Genomic DNA, 17,319 nt, shown 5'->3' on the forward strand with positions numbered 1-17,319 from the left:
CTATTTTATGGACGCAAGAGACTCGACCGGTAAATCGAGAGCTTCGCCTTTCGGCTTAGCTCCTTCTTTACCGCAACGGACCGATACAAAGTCCGCATCACTGTTGCAGAGACGTGTCAACCAGGACAGCCCCACAACAGCCAGAGCCTTTAGGAACTCCAGGCGAATCTCATCCACCCCCGGGGCCTTGCCACCGAGGAGCTTTTAACGACCTCGGTGATCTCGACCCCAGAGATAGGAGAGCCCGCCTCAGAGAACCCAGACTCTGCTTCCTCATGGGAAGGCGTGTCAGTGGAATTGAGGAGGTCTTCGAAGTATTTTCCCTACCGACTCACAACGTCCCGAGACAAGGTCAGCAGTGCCCCATCCCCACTATACACAGTGTTAATGGTGCACTGCTTCCCCCTCCTGAGATGCCGGATGGTGGACCAGAATTTCCTCGAAGCCGTTCGGAAGTCTTCCTCCATGCCCTCACCGAACTCCTCCCATACCCGAGTTTTTGCTTCAGCGACCACCAAAGCTGCATTCCGCTCGGCCAGCCGGTACCCATCAGCTGCCTCAGGCCGAAAAGGCCCGATAGGACTACTACTTCCCGCCACGACGGGCACCGACTACCTTACGGCCACAGCTCCGGTTGGCCGCCTCAGCAATGGAGGCGCGGAACACGGTCCACTCGGACTCGATGTCTCCCGCCTCCCCCGGAACATGAGCAAAGTTCTGTCGGACGTGGGAGTTGAAACTCCTCCTGACAGGGGATTCTCCCAGACGTTCCCAGCAGACCCTCACAATACGTTTGGGCCTGCCACGTCGGACCGGCATCTTCCCTCACCATCGGAGCCAACTCACCACCAGGGGGTGATCAGTTGACAGCTCCGCCCCTCTCTTCACCCGAGTGTCCAAGACATGCGGCCGCAAGTGCGATGACACGACCACAAAGTCGATCGTCGAACTGCGACCTAGGGTGTCCTGGTGCCAAGTGCACGTGTGGACACCCTTATGCTTGAACATGGTGTTCGTTATGGACAATCCGTGATGAGCACAGAAGTCCAATAACAGAAACACCGCTCGGGTTCTGATCGGGGGGCCGTTCCTCCCAATCACGCCCTTCCAGGTCTCACTGTCATTACTCACGTGAGCATTGAAGTCCCCCAGCAGAACGATGGAGTCCCCATCGGGAGCATTACTTGTGTAATCTGATTATTTTTTTTTTTTTAATTATTTTAATTGATCTTATTTACCGGGTAAACGAGCAGTTAAAACATAACATCTCTTTTGCAATGGCAACCTGGCCAAGAAGGCAGGAAGTTAAACTTCAAGTCCAAGTCAATCACATTCAAGTTTCCTTTCACCTCCCCTCTCAAAAAGATACAAAAATAAATCAGTTGAGTTGTACAAATTCTAGGTCACATTAATGTTGGAAAAAGTTTTATCTTGGTCAAAATTATTTTACAACACAAAAAGCTGGCATTTGAAAAGGGTTGTGTAGACTTTTAATATCCACTGCAGCCTTGTTCCTGGTTTTGTAATCTGCATGGTGAGCCTACAGTATAGTGCTGTTTAACAAGTAGAACGCAAAACTCTCTTTTCATTTCTCTGCCTCTCTCTTTGCCTTAATTTGTTACTTTACAAAGATTTTATTTTATAAAATTTTATTTATTACGTTTTAGATTTAGTGATATTGTTCAGCAATATCCGAATTTGCGCATTCATGTTTTATTTAGTTATTTTTATTTTATGTTCATGCAATTATATTATTATGATGATGATGATTATTATTTAAAAAATAAACTTACTTGAGTACAATATTTGGCTACTCTACCCACCTCTGAAAATGAATGCAATTGCATTCCATTCGATTGTAATGCGCAATTGAATGGAAATCACCATTACCATTCAATTGCGCTTTGAGAGCGCCGACGAACAGAGGTTGTTTTTGTCACTTTGCATTCGGATCAGCTCTATAAGTTAATCACACTTGAACTAACCGACAGAACCCCAAACACTAGGCAAAGGACGGCTGTCTCAACTGCTTGTGTTGCGATAGAGTGACAGAAAGGGATAGGATACCCCTCCCCCGTCAGACAGTTTCAGACAGCTCCCTTTCGAAGCTCCCTGCTCAGCCTGGAATTCACCTCAAAACGCTCTTCTTGGAACTGGAAAGCTCATGAACAAATGTATTTTATTTAGGCTGTTGCGTCACCACTTCCAAATATGGGATGGCCGCACCCCCGTTGGCGTCTTCGTTGCGCTTTGACGCGGGGGGCCTTGTAATAAGACAACAACAACCCATCAAAGACGGCCTCTGGCTGCAGTACAAGTTTTATCCACAAGAGAGTGCTCTTCTTGTGGTTACGAGCAGCCTGCCTTTAACGAGCTGCTCTAATTAGTCTCAGTGGATCGATCTTCCTTGATTGGCCAGCCTGGAGGCACTTAGAGCCCACCTCCTGCACACGTGTCCATCACGTTGTCGCATAAAACAGCAATTAAAAAAAACATGAACCTGTCTTTGATTCCAGTGGCAAAAATCAAGTGAATAAAAGAAGAGGATATTATCAACATTGCAAAATGTTGACAGTTACAACAAACTGTTATATAAAAACTCCTTTTGCTGCCTGATGATTATAAATATCTAAGCTAAGCTAAATGCTAATGGCGACACGCGGCACCAGTGAAGCAAAACATGAAATTCAGCAACAAGGAAGCTAATCACCGCAACTGTGTTGTCCAAACATTTAGAAGTAGCCGCTAACAATTTTGCACTAGCACGTTCTGCTAGGCTAATTAGCTGTAGCATGTCAATGTTAATAGACAGTAGCTGTGGAAGCTAATATTAACTTTGTAAGCATGCTCACTGACGCTCTGGAAAATTAAAAAAACAAAACATAAAAAAGTAAAAATATTGATGTTAGTAAGATGTGACTAACCTAAAAATTGCAAATTATAATTAATAAATAAATATACTGGGGGAAAAACTAATAATAAAATAAATAGAAAATAAAAATACAGTGGACCCCCACATATTGGCGCTTTGGCATTGGATTCGCCAATTCACGGAGAAACTTATCCCCCGCTGTTCACGAAAACCCCACTTATTTGCTGTATTATTGTCCTGATCCCCTGGTTATATGCGTTTTACTTTAGGGTGGAATAAATAAATAAAGAAATAAAAGCAGAATTGTTTTCCTTTATGGCAATTCAATTGAGCGTCAATTATTTGCAGCTTTTCACCATTTGCGGTCGGGCCCGGTCCCTATCCCACACCAACAGCGAGGTCCACTCTATAGATAAAATTAATAAATGAATAATTCTGACTTCTCTGAAAAAAACATTGACAAAAAAATACTGCTGTTGGTAAGCTGTGTCTTCGTCGTTCCTCTTCTTCCTCGTTCTCGTCGCTGTTACCTATGTGAGAGGCAGCGAGCGTCTTGCAGGAAGAAGCCATGACGGTGAATTCGTCCAAAACCCCTACGATGGTCTTTGGTCCGCTTTGTGGCGAATCGTCAGTTAAGCAACATGAGCGGGAACGAGGACGACGACGACAAAGACGTGGACACCTTTGATGTGTCAGTGCCGCTAACCTGCTAACCAACTAAAAAGTTAGCCGCTCAACAATATTGTTCAAGTGTCCCACTAAGAGCTTCAAGTTTTATTCAGGCGCCCGACACACACCGCAGAACTCTGGAGCACTCTCCTCCTCCTCCTCCTGAATGTGTCCACGCACACGCACAGGCACACACCCACACACACACACACACGCATGCACGCACACACACACACACACAGCTTTAATCAGCTTAGAGCCAGAGAATTGAAGGCCTCCACTTTGGGCGCCGCCCACCCCAGCCCCTGTGGCATTGCCCCTCCACTCAGTCCGGGAATGTCCTGAGCTAGGCGCAGCTGGAGATTAGCCTTCCACACATGATGTTTATTAACGTGCCTGCTTAAAAAGTCCAGAAATTCTCTATTAGCGACCTCTGACCACACAATGTAAGCAGCCGGCGGAAATAAGTTTCAGCACATGCCAACTTCCTAAGCGTTAACTTCAGAACGGAATTCCAGAACTTTCCAATCGGTTTCTGTTACAGTTTTGTGGCTCACTGGTCACACATTCACCTATTCAGTAATGACCTACATTTACAAGCTTAATTCTAATATTTGTTCAATAAAATCGTATTATTCATTATTGCAACAGTCTATTTGTTTCTCTTGGCTGCACTACCTCCAGGATGTGGATGTTAGATTTTTTTGTCCAATCAGATTTCAGCCTCTCTGTGTTGCGAGGTTGATGGGATCTTCACGGTCTTTAGTGCTTGAAATATGTCGATGCAGATTGTCAGTTATTCAGGTTGTCATGGAAATCCGCAAAGGTTGAGGGAAGGCAACTGGACTGTTCTTATTTGTTGAAAAAGTTTCTCCTAAAATCCCAAATTTCGGTGGGGAGTCTCCTAATTTATGCCTCGGTGGTTGTGTTCCCTGGGGATGACCGACAACGCTCGAGGACAGAGCACAGAAAATCCCCACCACCGACGATGGAAGACAGAAGGAGCAGAATCACATCAGAGAGGCTCTTACTATCTGGGTATCACAGTGGGCCTTTGTCAAATCCACCAAGACAAGAAGAGCTACTACACCCGAGGTGTAAAAGAAGCCATTTTTGGTAAACTATAAAAGCCGTCTCTGAACAGAAGAGGAGGCTTGAGGCATCGCCTGCCGCTTACATGGAAAAGGATGACGCGTTGTGTAAAATAATTTTGTAAAATAATATTAACGCCTGTGAATATTCTCAGTCGTTCGGGTCGTTTCATTCTCAGGGCATTGAATGGGTGGCAACTGGACTGTTCTGGTTGTCTTAGAAGACGTTTGGCCTGTCATCCAAGTGACCAGGCTTCATCAGTTGGTGCAATAAGGGTTAGTTAGGACTCACTAATCTGAGTTGGTGTGGAAAAACTCAATTATTTACGCTCCAAGTTGGAGGTACACCCCAAAAACACATATGGTATAATTCTTTTGGAATGCAAAAAAGGGGAGTCGTTAGGCTGGCTGCTCGAGAGGCCATTGTCTGTCCACAAGAGTCGTTAGGTGGAAACTCTCATTAATGGTCATTTTGTGCTAACTGTTGGAGGCAGAATTATTGAGTTTCTTAAGGCTTCTTTATACTCGTGCGGACGGCGACCGCCCTAACGTCACTGCGGGTGTCACTCGCGTAGTTTGCCTTTATACTCGAGCGCAACCCACGCCGCAGTTTTTGAAAATGTACTGCAGTTCACTTCCAATTCGGGGGTGTCGCTACGGCTGGTATTGGCTAGGACACCGCAGGGTGGAATTTCCTCTGCATTATCTTGGCCTTTTCCGGTAGCCGTTTTACTTTCTTTTCAGTAACAAGGAACAAAGCAACAACAATGGCGACCGTGGAACAGTGTCTGCTAGAACAAATGGACCTAGATGACCAGATGATAGAAGGCGGCGGCGTAGTTGGTATTGAGAACCAAGGGGCACGCTGAGTACGTCATCACAGCATGCAGAGGGGCCGCACGGTGCAATTCGTCGGTCACGTGATGCAATGCGGACGTTGTCGGGCCCGCAAGCACGGGAGTATCAAGAGGCCTTTAGGAATGGACGAAAGGACAGCGTTGCAAGTGGAGCTCCACCTCTGTTAAGCGATGGTCTTTCCACCTTCACATAGATGACCTCTCTCGCTCCTCTTTCAAACCATCTGTCTTCCCTGTCCACAATATCCACATTTTCGTTTGGGTTTCTGTTGGAGGTACGGGTAAACAGCTGAGTCTTGACCTGAGGAGTTTGCCCGTCTATGTTGTGCCATGCGTCAGCTCAGTGGTTGCTTGGTTTCCCCAATGTATGTATGTGTGCATTTCTCACTGCACTTGACCGCATACACCAGACTGCTTTTCTGTGTGTGTGGTGTGCGGTCTTTGGGGCGTACCAGGCTTTGTCTCAGCGTGTTACCAGGTCTGAAGTTTACCGGAATGTTGCATTGGTTGAAAATCCTTCATAGTTTCTTCGACAGGCCTGATACATACGGAATGAAAATATTGCTGCGTGTGTCACTTTTCTTTCTCATCCACCTTGCTCCTGTCCGTTCTGGAATTGGGTGCACTTTTCACAAATGACCAGCTGGCGTAACCACAGGTTTGGAGAGCCTCCCTCACATGTCTGTGCTCTCTCTTTTTGGCCTGTGGACTAGTTGAAACGTTATCAGCTCAGTGTTGTAGGCTACGGATAACGCCCTGTTTGTGTTCCAGATGGTGGTGTGAGTCCAAAAATAAGTATTGGTCAGTGGGTGTAGGTTTTCTGTAAATCCCATCATGGAGGCCCCTGTCGTGTCCATAACAGTCCAAAAAAGGCAACTTATTGTCTTTGACATCCTCATGTGTGAACTTGATGTTATTGTCCACTGAGTTCATGTGCTCGGTGAAATCTTGCACTTCTTGGTTTTCCATTTGAACCCATGTGTCATCCACATATCTGTACCAATGACTTGGAGTTGTTCCCTTAAAGGTCAGATGACAAAGATGTTATGGGGTCAGTTAAAATTAATATTTGCATTGTTTATATGTTATGTAATACATGTACGGAACTTCCAGCAAGTTTTCAACCATAGTTTAGCTACAAATTAGGTTTTTATGATGTATATTGAGTCCTTCCCGAACATACCCAAAGCTCAAGACGCCGGGGTGTGGTTACTCTATCCAGTGCAAGGGCTACAAGAAGTGACGTTGCAATTGAGAAACACAGTGCGCTACACACTATACGCAATGTCAAGCAATGTGTTGGAATATGTGGAGGAGGAGGATTTCGACGTACAGGAGCACCCAACTGAACTTGGCATCGTCAAAGCGTACATGTTGGCGCCTACCCGCGCGGACGCCTCGGTTACGCACTCTCTAGTATTGTTTTTGTGCTTTTCGTTCGTCTTTGGAGACATTACGCGACTCACTTACACAAGGGGAGACTTGCTAAACATCAAGGAGTCTACTCCGGACTTTCTATCACCAACTTTCGCAAAGCCGCTCAGTTTTTTCCCTGAGTTACTCACCGGAGCATGGAGGTGAAGGTGGCACCACAGAGGGAAGCTCCGCAAGAGAGGATACAGATTGGCGTTTCCGTCGATCCACCTCGCGAATCTACGCTCCCTACCCAACAAAATGGACGAGCTTCATCTTCTGATAAAGACCAGTAAAGACTTCGGACGTTCCGCTGCCATGTGCTATACTGAGACTTGGCTTTGTGAGGCTGTATCCTAATGGGATATGGTTTTGCCGTTTAATTGTAAATAGCTAAAAAATGATATAATTACGCTAGTGGCTTGGTTTATGCTTGAACAATGATGCTTTATTGCAATGTGGATGGAGTGAAAGTGAAGTGTGGGGGTGTGCTGCTTGGACGTTCCCGGTGGGGTGCATGTGGAGGTCACAGGAAACATTTGTCGGAGATAACCGTTGCTACAAAGCGTTGCTGCAAACAAAGGAGGAAGTGTTGAGAAGTGAGAAGTGTTGAGAAAGCGTCCGGCACCAGCGGCAACGGCCATCATTCTGCATAGCAACGATGACGTCAATGGACCCTGGACCAACCAGACGAAGACAACTACACACTTCCTTTTTGAAAATCTGGGTCTAGGAACAGATAGTTTTGTTCGGTCTAAACCATCTCTGCTAAGGCTAATATAGGCGTAACTGCTTACCCAGAGCTCTGAAGTTTGTATAGACTCCTCTGTCAGGAATAAATTGGTTGGCTTTTAACACGTCGTTATACGTTACACGTTCTTTCACAAAAACGAACACGCTTGGAACCTTGAGAGTTAATAGGTGATTTTAAAAACACAGGTTCCTTTAACCCGATGGTGGCGTAATGCTTCCCGGCTTCCATTTTCACTGGGCAGACCGCGACATGGAATCTTCGGGGAAAACAAAAGGCAGCGGGATATGCTTCTATATCAACGGAAAATGTTGTACGGACGTCACGGAGCTCAACACACACAGCAGCCCGCATTTAGAGTCGTTGTTTTTGAATGTTTTTCTACTTGCCTCGTGAGTTCTCATCATTCATACTTGCCGGTGTTTACATTCCGCCTCAAGCTAACACGAACGCCGCACTGCTAATGCTCTCTGCACAAGTAAACGAAATTGAAAAAAAAAAAAACACCCGGACTCACTCCTCATTATTCTCGGGGACTAACAAAGCTAAACTCAACCACAATCTCCCTAAATACAAGCAGCACATTGACTGTCCTATCTGGAAAAATAACATTTTAGACCACGGCTATACTACGGTAAACAACACATATCGTGCCATACCTCGTGCAGCAATGGGCTCGTCTGATCACTGCTTAATTCACTTAACACCAACATACAGACAAGAACTCAAATGCGCGAAGCCTACAGTGAAAACAGTGAAAAAGTGGACCAATGAAGCAAAGATAGAACTTCAAAGCTGTATAGACTGCACATACTGGAGTGTCTTTGAAAATTCAGCTGGCAGCCTGGATGAATATACGGACACTGTCACATCCTATATTAGTTTCTGTGAAGATGTGTGTGTACCAACAAAGTCATTTCGCACATTCAATAACAACAAGCCGTGGTTCACTGCCAAACTTAAGCAACTTCGCCAAGCTAAGGAGGACGCATATCAATGTGGGGACAGGGCCCTGTATAATCGCGCAAGAAACCAGCTGACTAAAGAAATTAACATTGCAAAGAGAAACTATGCAGCAAAGTTGGAAAAACAGTTTAACGCCAACGACTCTAAATCAGTCTGGTATGCATTACAACCGCTGACCAATTACAAGTAACGATCACCCCTAGCTGAGAATAATAGCACATTAGCCAACGACTTGAATACCTTCTACTGCAGATTTGAAAAGGACACTTTCACACCCCACACCCATCCGGCCGCACCCCCGACCACAATCACACCTCTGACTTCTGCATTTACCATCCACGAACAGGATGTGAGACGCATCTTCAAACAACAAAAGATTAACAAAGCGGCAGGCCCAGACCATGTTTCCCCATCCTGCCTCAAAGCCTGCGTGGACCAGATCGCTCCAGTCTTCACACAGATCTTCACTAGATCTCTGGAACTGTGCGAAGTACCATCCTGTTTCAAACGCTCCACCATCATCCCAATCCCCAAGAAACCTGCAATCTCGGGTCTGAATGACTACAGGCCTGTTGCCCTGACATCTGTGGTCATGATGTCCTTTGAACGCCTTGTGCTGCACCACCTCAAGACCGTCACAGGTCCCCTGCTGTACCCCCTGCAGTTTGCCTACCGAGCGAACAGGTCTGCGGATGATGCAGTCAGCATGGGACTGCACTTCATCCTAGAACACCTCGACAGTGCAGGGACCTACGCAAGGATCCTGTTCGTGGACTTCAGCTCAGCGTTCAACACCATCATCCCTGAACACCTTTCATCCAAGCTTCTCCAACTCAGCGTCTCGCCTGCCATCTGCCAGTGGATTTAAAATCTGTCAGATTTTCTGACGGGCAGGATACAGCAGGTGAGGCTGTGGGAGGCCACCTCATCCACACGCAGAATCAGCAATGGGGCTCCCCAAGGTTGTGTCCGCTCTCCGCTGCTTTTCTATCTCTACACGAACGACTGCACCTCAACGCACCCGGCTGTCAAACTCCTGAAGTTTGCAGATGACACCACTGTCATCGGCCTTATCAAAGACGGTGACGAGTCTGCATATCGGCAGGAAGTGGAGCGGCTGGAGCTGTGGTGCTGGAGCTGAACACGCTCAAGACTGTATAGATGATCATGGACTTCAGGAGGCATCCTTCGCCACAGCTGCCCCTCACGCTGTCCAAGCTGCCTTGTGTCAACCGTCGAGACCTTCAAGTTCCTGGGAATTACAGTCTCTCAGGACCTGAAGTTGGGCAATCAACATAAACTCCGTCCTCAAAAAGGCCCAGCAGAGGATGTACTTCCGGCGGCTTCTGAGGAAGCACGGCCTGCCACCGGAGCTGCTGAGACAGTTCTACACAGCGGTCATTGAATCAGTCCTGTGTTCCTCCATCACAGTCTGGTTTGGTGCTGCTAAAAAAAAGGACAAACTCCGACTGCAATGGACAATCAAAACTGCTTAAAAGTTTTGTCCCCCCTACCCACCCGTGAGGACTTGCACGCTGCCAGAACTAAGACAAGAGCGTGCAAAATTCTGGTCACCGGCTCTTCTAGCTCCTTCCCTCAGGTAGGCGCTACCGATCAATGCAAATTAGAACAAGCAGACATTCCAACAGCTTCTTCCCTCTTGCCATCAGCGTCTTACAATTCCATTACGAACATGCTGGCAATTTTTTTGTCTTGAGTTTGTTGTCACATTTCTGTCAGACCAATTATACATTACTCGTGCTCTCGCTGTAGTAGTCTCGCCATGCTGCACTATTTGCATATCTGTTGTTGACCAATACTGGCCACTCATGCCAGAGTAGCATCTGCCACACTTGCACACTGATTGAGGAGTATCTGCAACATTTGCACAATCGACATTGTCCCAGATTATCGCACTACTCGTCACTTTAAACTGCATACAATCCTTGAAGTCTCGGCTCCCTTTGCACCGGACCATTGCTATATTAGTCATTCAAACTGCTCTAAGTGGTAACGGACTCTGCATCTTTTTGCCAAATTGTCAAAAATAATAATATATATATTTTTTTTTACATTGTACCGGCATTACCAGATAACTAGCAACCCTTTATTGCTCAGTGACTGTTTTTCTCAATGTCTTTATGTCTCCAAAGTGTTCTCTGTCAATTGACTGTCTGTTGTCGTACTAGAGCGGCTCCAACTATCAGAGACAAATTCCTTGTTTGTTTTTTGGACATAAAATAAAGATGATTCTGATGTTTTAGCCGATCAGACAGTGACGACGACGTGCAGCCAAGTAGCAGCTGTACAACAGAAAAAGAGAGTGGCCACTGGCTCGATGTGACAGTATGTCAAAAGCATGTCTTTTTATACAGTCATGGCTTGAAATAATGGCACCCTAGGGGTGGCAATAATTTTTAGCACGAGTCTACGTATTAGAAATCATATATTTTTCAGTGAAACGGCACAAGCCTTTACATAGGATGCAGTATTCCTATATATTGTGCCCCTCGCTCGAGTTGTGTTATAACACGCCGCACACAAAGTCGGCAGTAAGTCGGACTCGTTCCCGGTGAGGATTGGACTCCGCCAAGGCTGCCCTTTGTCGCCGATTCTGTTCATAACTTTTCTGGACAGAATTTCTAGGCGCAGCCGAGGCTGTAAAGGGGGTCCGGTTTGGTGGCCTCAGTATTGAATCTCTGCTTTTTGCTGATGATGTGGTTCTGTTGGCTTCATCAAGCCGTGACCTCCGACTCTCACTGGAGCAGTTCGCAGCAGAGTGTGAAGCGGCTAGGATGATAATCAGCACCTCCAAATCTGAGACCATGGTCCTCAGTTGGAAAAGGGTGTCATGCCCTCTCCAGGTCGGAGAGGCATGCCCTCTCCAGGTCGGAGATGAGATCCTGCCCCAAGTGGAGGAGTTCAAGTATCTTGGGGTCTACGTCCTTCGGCTGGCCCGGGAACGCCTCGGGATCCCCCCGGAAGAGCTGGATGAAGTGGCTGGGGAGAGGGAAGTCTGGGCGTCCCTGCTAAAGCTACTGCCCCCGCGACCCGACCCGGATAAGCGGTAGAAAATGGATGGATGGACACAAAGTCTTTGCCGTGTGTCTGTTGGCTTGTCATATAGGCAAAAGTACAGACGACAGTACTGAAAAACACGGTCTATCAGCCGATAGAAATTCCACTACCACTTTACAACTGAATTCAGTTTATCATTTTATTTTTGAAAGGGGACAATGCAATTTCATAAAACACATGAAGTACACATGGTTAAAAAAGACAGAATTAGCCAGAAGGCTAGTTTTCATCTGTAGTCCCCTTGCCATGATGTAAAAATGCAGTAAAATACATCTACAAGACAATATAATACAGGATACATAATCAAACTATACTATTAAGAGAGAATAAAACCACAATTTTTTTTTATCATAACAAATAAAACAACATAACATACTTGTCTTTTCGTGTTGGCAGCTATAGGTGTTAACTAGCCACATTTTCAGTTTTTTTGTGAAGGCCTTGAATGTTGTAAGCAGTTTAACGTCCTCAGGTACTGAGTTCCATTCACCAGCGCTCCTCACTGACCAGGCTGACTTACTGAAAGTGCTGATGAACTCAGCCAGAGGAGCTGGGGCCAAATCATGCAGTACTTTATAAATCAAATTTAAATCTACAAATATGTGAAGACTGTCCCAGTTTAAAAGACTGTATTTTTTTTAAATTGCACAGTGATGATAGTGCCTTGGTTTTTTTATCCATCACTTTAATTACTTGTTTGTACAAAACTTCCAATGTTTTTTTTGCATTCTGACCAGCCTGGGACCAACTGGTTATGCAATAGTTAAAGTGACTAAGAATCATTGAATGCAAGTAAATTCTTGCGGCTTCAGTTGACATTTCATTTCGAATTGATATTTTGATTTGATAATTTGATATTTTTACACAATTTGTCAATATGGGCTTTAAAGGAAAGCTGTGAATCTATTCTTAACCCAATATATTTGTATTGGCTGACAATTTGCATTTTTTTCTTTTTTTTCTCCATTAACAAGTATGTCGGGGTCAGGTGTTTTCGTGAAACACATGCCTACAGTTTTAGAAACGTTTAGCTGTAGACAGCACTCCTGCAACCAAGTTGTGACACAGGACATTGTGTTAGTGAGTTTAGCAGCAACAGTATCTTTGGAGCGACCATGAACAAAGAAAACCGTGTCGTCTGCATACATTACGCACTCTGCTTCAGAGCAAACAGTGGGCAAATCGTTGCTATAAAGACTAAATAAAAGGGGGCCTAATATTGATCTTTGAGGGACTCCAGATGTTAGCCTAAGAGACTCTGATCTGCAGTTGTTAACTGATACAGATTGTGTTCGGTCATGCAGATATGATTCAACCCAGCTCACAGCTTTGCGAGAGAAGTTAAATTTTGAGAGCTTGGTAAGAAGAACAGAGTGATTTACTGTATCGAAAGCTTTCCTGAGGTCCAAGAACACCGCCCCTACAACTCCACCCTTGTCGAGAGAAGATTTTATTTTCTCAATGAAGAGGCATGTAGCCATTTCAGTGGAATGCTTGGATCTGAAACCAACCTGCATGGCGTGGAGAGAGGGGGAGCTGCTGATTAAATAATGGACAATCTGCTCTGACACCCATTTTTCTGCAACTTTGGAAATGGCCGGAAGAATGCTTATAGGTCGGGGGTTATTCAGAGAAGTTGAGTCACCGGATTTAAAGACAGGGGTAACAATAGCAGATTTCCAGGCCTTTGGAAAGTGACCAGATGAAATTGAAAGATTAATGATTGAGGCAATAGGAGTAGCCAGAGTTGAACCTAGATCTTTGAGCATGCTCGTGTCCATTCCAAAAACATCCTTTGCCTTAGATGGTTTGAGTGAATGAATTAAATCGATAACTTTGGTCTCAGTAATATTTGTAATAGTAAAGAACTGCATTGCAGACAATGCAGAGGATTCCTTCCTTTGTTTTACTGCAAACTTAGAAGAGATTTCTGACACAGATTCAATGAAGTATTTGTTAAAAGCATCAGCCATCACTTGAGGTTCCGTCAGGATGTTTCCATTTAATTTAATTTGCATTAGTTTTGTTTTGTTATTTTGTGTATCACCCAATAGTTTTTTAATATAATTCCAGGTTATTTTTGAATTTCCCTTCGCACTATTCAGAGCAGTCATGAAAAAGTCAGCTTTAGACATTAATGAAACATTAATGAGAGTTGCCACCTAACGACTCTTGTGGACAGACAATGGCCTCTCAATCAGGCAGCCTAATGACTGTCCCTTTTTGCATTCCAAAAGAATGATACCATACGTGGTTTTAGGATGTGCTTCCAAGTTGGAGCATAAATAGTAGAGTTTTTCCAGTCTAGTGAGTCCTAGCTAAGCTTTGCTGCACCAACTGATGAAGCCTGTTAACTTGGTTGAGCGGCTAAACATCTTCAAAGACAGCCAGTACAGTCCAGTTGCCACACACTGAATGCCATGAGAATATAGTTTTGATGGTTTGCATGACTGTGTTGACGTGATAGTGGTACTATATGAGGTGGATTAAGTTGAGTAAATCCCCACTGAATGCCCACGTACCAAATGCAGGGTCCACAACTTGTTTTAGTTTAGCTCTACAGAAAAACTGTGGAATAGGTGGGGGATTCGATTTACTCGATGGTGTTTGGTAAATCTAACCCAACTTCATATGCGTGAAGTACAAAGGCCAAAGATGGCGGCTCACCTGAGGAGTCGATGCGGTCCAGAATCCGAGCGCAGTCGTCTGCGTCATCGCGTTCGTCGCTGTCCTGGTAGAATCCTCGGCGGGCGTGTTGGCAGGCGTGATGCTCATAGTGCGAGTGTCGAGCGGCGCGATCGGCCTCGTCATGCTGGCGGTTGGACGAGCGGCGGCGCCGTCCCTTCCGCCGGTGAGACGCCGGAACGCCAATGTACAGCGCCTCTATGTCTGCGCACGACACACATGACAGGAAGTGACGCTGGGTTTTCCCTCTTTTTCACAATCACCAACATACAAAGTTTGTACATAAAACATACAGATGTAACACATGCAACATACACATGTACAGTGGGAGAAAAAAGTATGTGAACCCTTCGGAATTTCTGCAGAAATTGCTCATCAAATGTGCCACCCCAATTCCAATGAAGTTGGGATGTTGTGTCAAACCTAAATAAAAACAGAATACAATGATTTGAAAATCATGTTCGACCTATATTTAATTGAACACACTACAAAGACAAGATATTTAATGTTCAAACTGATAAACTTGATTGTTTTTAGCAAATAATCATAAACTTTTTTACGGCTGCTACACGTTCCAAAAAAGCTGGGACAGGCTCATATTTACCACTGTGTTACATCACCTTTTCTTTTAACAACATTCAATAAATGTTTGGGAACTGAAGACACTAATTGTTGAAGCTTTGTAGGTGGAATTATTTCCCATTCTTGCTTGATGTACAGCTTCAGCTGTTCAATAGTCCGGGGTCTCCATTGTCGTATTTTACGTTTCATAATGCGCCATACATTTTCAATGTCAGGCCAGTCTAGTACCCGCACTTTTTTACTATGAAGCCACGCTGTTGTAACACGTGCAGAATGTGGTTTGGCATTGTCTTGCTGAAATAAGCAGGGGTGTCCATGAAAAAGACGTTTCTTGGATGGCAGCATATGTTTCTCCAAAACCTGTATGTACCTTTCAGCATTAATGGTTACCCATGCCATTGGCACTAACACAGCCCCATACCATCACAGATGCTGGCTTTTGAACTTTGCGTCCATAACAGTCAGGATGGTTCTTTTCCTCTTTGGCCCGGAGGACACAACATCCACAATTTCCAAAAACAATTTGAAATGTGGACTCTTCAGACCACAGAACACTTTTCGACTTTGCATCAGTCCATCTTGAGCTCGGGCCCAGAGAAGCCGGCGGCGTTCTGGGTGTTGTTGATAAATGGCTTTTGCTTTGCATAGTAGAGTTTCAAGTTGCACTTACGGATGCAGCGCCGAACTGTATTTACTGACATTGCTTTTCTGAAGTGTTCCTGAGCCCATGTGGTGATATCCTTTACACATTGATTTCGGTTTTTGATGCACTGCCACCTGAGGGATCGAAGGTCACGGGCATTCAATGTTGGTTTTCGTCCTTGCCGCTTACATGCAGTGATTTCTCCAGATTCTCTGAACCTTTTGATGATATTATGGACCGTAGATGATGAAATCCCTAAATTCCTTGCAATTGTACGTTGAGGAACATTGTCCTTAAACTGTTGGACTATTTTCTCACACACTTGTTCACAAAGAGGTGAATCTCGCCCCATCTTTGCTTGTGAATGACTGAGCAATCAGGGAAGAAGCTCCTTTTTTAGCCAATCATGGCACCCACTTGTTCCCAATTACCCTGTTCACCTGTGGGATGTTCCAAACTGGTGTTTGATGAGCATTCCTCAACTTTCTGTCTTTTTTGCGACCTGTCCCAGCTTTTTTTAAACATGTTGCAGCCATCAAATTTTAACTTAATGATTATATGCTAAAAACAATCAAGTTTATCAGTTTGAACATTAAATATCTTGTCTTTATAGTGTATTCAATTAAATATAGGTTAAACATGATTTTCAAATCATTGTATTCCGTTTTTATTTGTTTAACACAACATCCCAAATTCATTGGAATTGGGGTTGTAGTCTGATGTTCATCTAAATCACATGAATAAACAAGCAGGGTCTGCTTAAACTGCTACATGACAAACAATTGTACCTTTTCATATCTTTATTGAGAATAACACATCTATTAGTTTAAGCAGACAGTTTGTTCTCCTGATTTAGATAAAGATCAGAAAACATTTGATGACCAATTCATGCAGAAATTGAAGAAATTCCAAAGGGTTCACATACTTTTTCCTTCCACATGTAACACAATCAAGCAGGGAACAAACCTACCATATGTAAGACGCGTAACACATGCTTGTTGTGACTCCCTTCAGATCTATGCAACATACTATGTAACATATCTACTGTATGTAAAACATGTATCATGCCTTTGTCATGTTTGGAACATGCAAAATATCTCTGTAACATAATGGAAAACAGCAATTCACAATGTGATAAATGTAACATTATTTATGTAACATATGAATTACTGTATACCCATTAGCCTTTGTGTGTGTGCGTGCGTGCGCGCGCTCACCCTCGTCGTCGTTGTCATAGCGGTGGTGACCTCTGTCCCTGGCGTGCTGCCACTCGTACGGATCCATCCTGAAGAAGATGGACACGTGACACGTGTAGCCGCAACGAGTCGATGAGTCGCCGCAGGATAACTTGATGGCAACCCTCCCACCAAGCCCTGCCCCCACGTTTGATTGATTCAACTCGAGTACACTTTTGTCCTTTTCATTCTTTTACTTTGTTCTATTGTATTAGCAGGACTTTTGACTGTATGTGTACACTTGACGGTAGTGCAGTGCGCAAAGGTTTTGGGCGCCATAACATTTGTTGCTTGCCAGTATTAAATCCCGAACAACTACAGTGTGGGCCAGGAATTTTGACTCACTTGATTGTAGATAGGTTTATGAAGACAAAATCTAATGAAGAGACCATTTGGATTGTCTTCCTTGAATTATAATTATATTTGTGAGGTGACGATTGGTCACTGTCATCATCGGTCGCCGTGCCGATTGGTGGA

General features: G+C 44.6%; 1 protein-coding gene across 14 annotated transcripts in view; it reads right to left on the bottom strand.

The window, feature by feature from the left end:
• Window positions 1–17,319, bottom strand: part of slc4a5b (solute carrier family 4 member 5b) — a 73,161-nt gene that overhangs the window by 46,140 nt on the left and 9,702 nt on the right. For 11 of the 14 annotated variants that reach the window (XR_009769868.1, XM_061697646.1, XM_061697642.1 and 8 more), the window contains exons 2-3: window positions 16,825–16,892; window positions 14,365–14,586 (exon numbers count right to left, since the gene is read on the bottom strand). Coding sequence is in view for 12 of the 14 variants with exons in the window: in XM_061697646.1 (XP_061553630.1) it covers window positions 14,365–14,586; window positions 16,825–16,891 (289 nt within the window). In the remaining 2 variants the exon portion in view is untranslated. Of the gene's footprint in view, window positions 1–3,228; window positions 3,271–3,402; window positions 3,590–14,364; window positions 14,587–16,824; window positions 16,893–17,319 lie in introns of those variants that run through there. The other 3 variants (XM_061697652.1, XM_061697653.1, XM_061697648.1) reach the window with 2 other exon arrangements.

Source organism: Phycodurus eques, chromosome 15 (assembly GCF_024500275.1).
Source record: "Phycodurus eques isolate BA_2022a chromosome 15, UOR_Pequ_1.1, whole genome shotgun sequence".
NCBI lineage: Eukaryota > Metazoa > Chordata > Actinopteri > Syngnathiformes > Syngnathidae > Phycodurus > Phycodurus eques.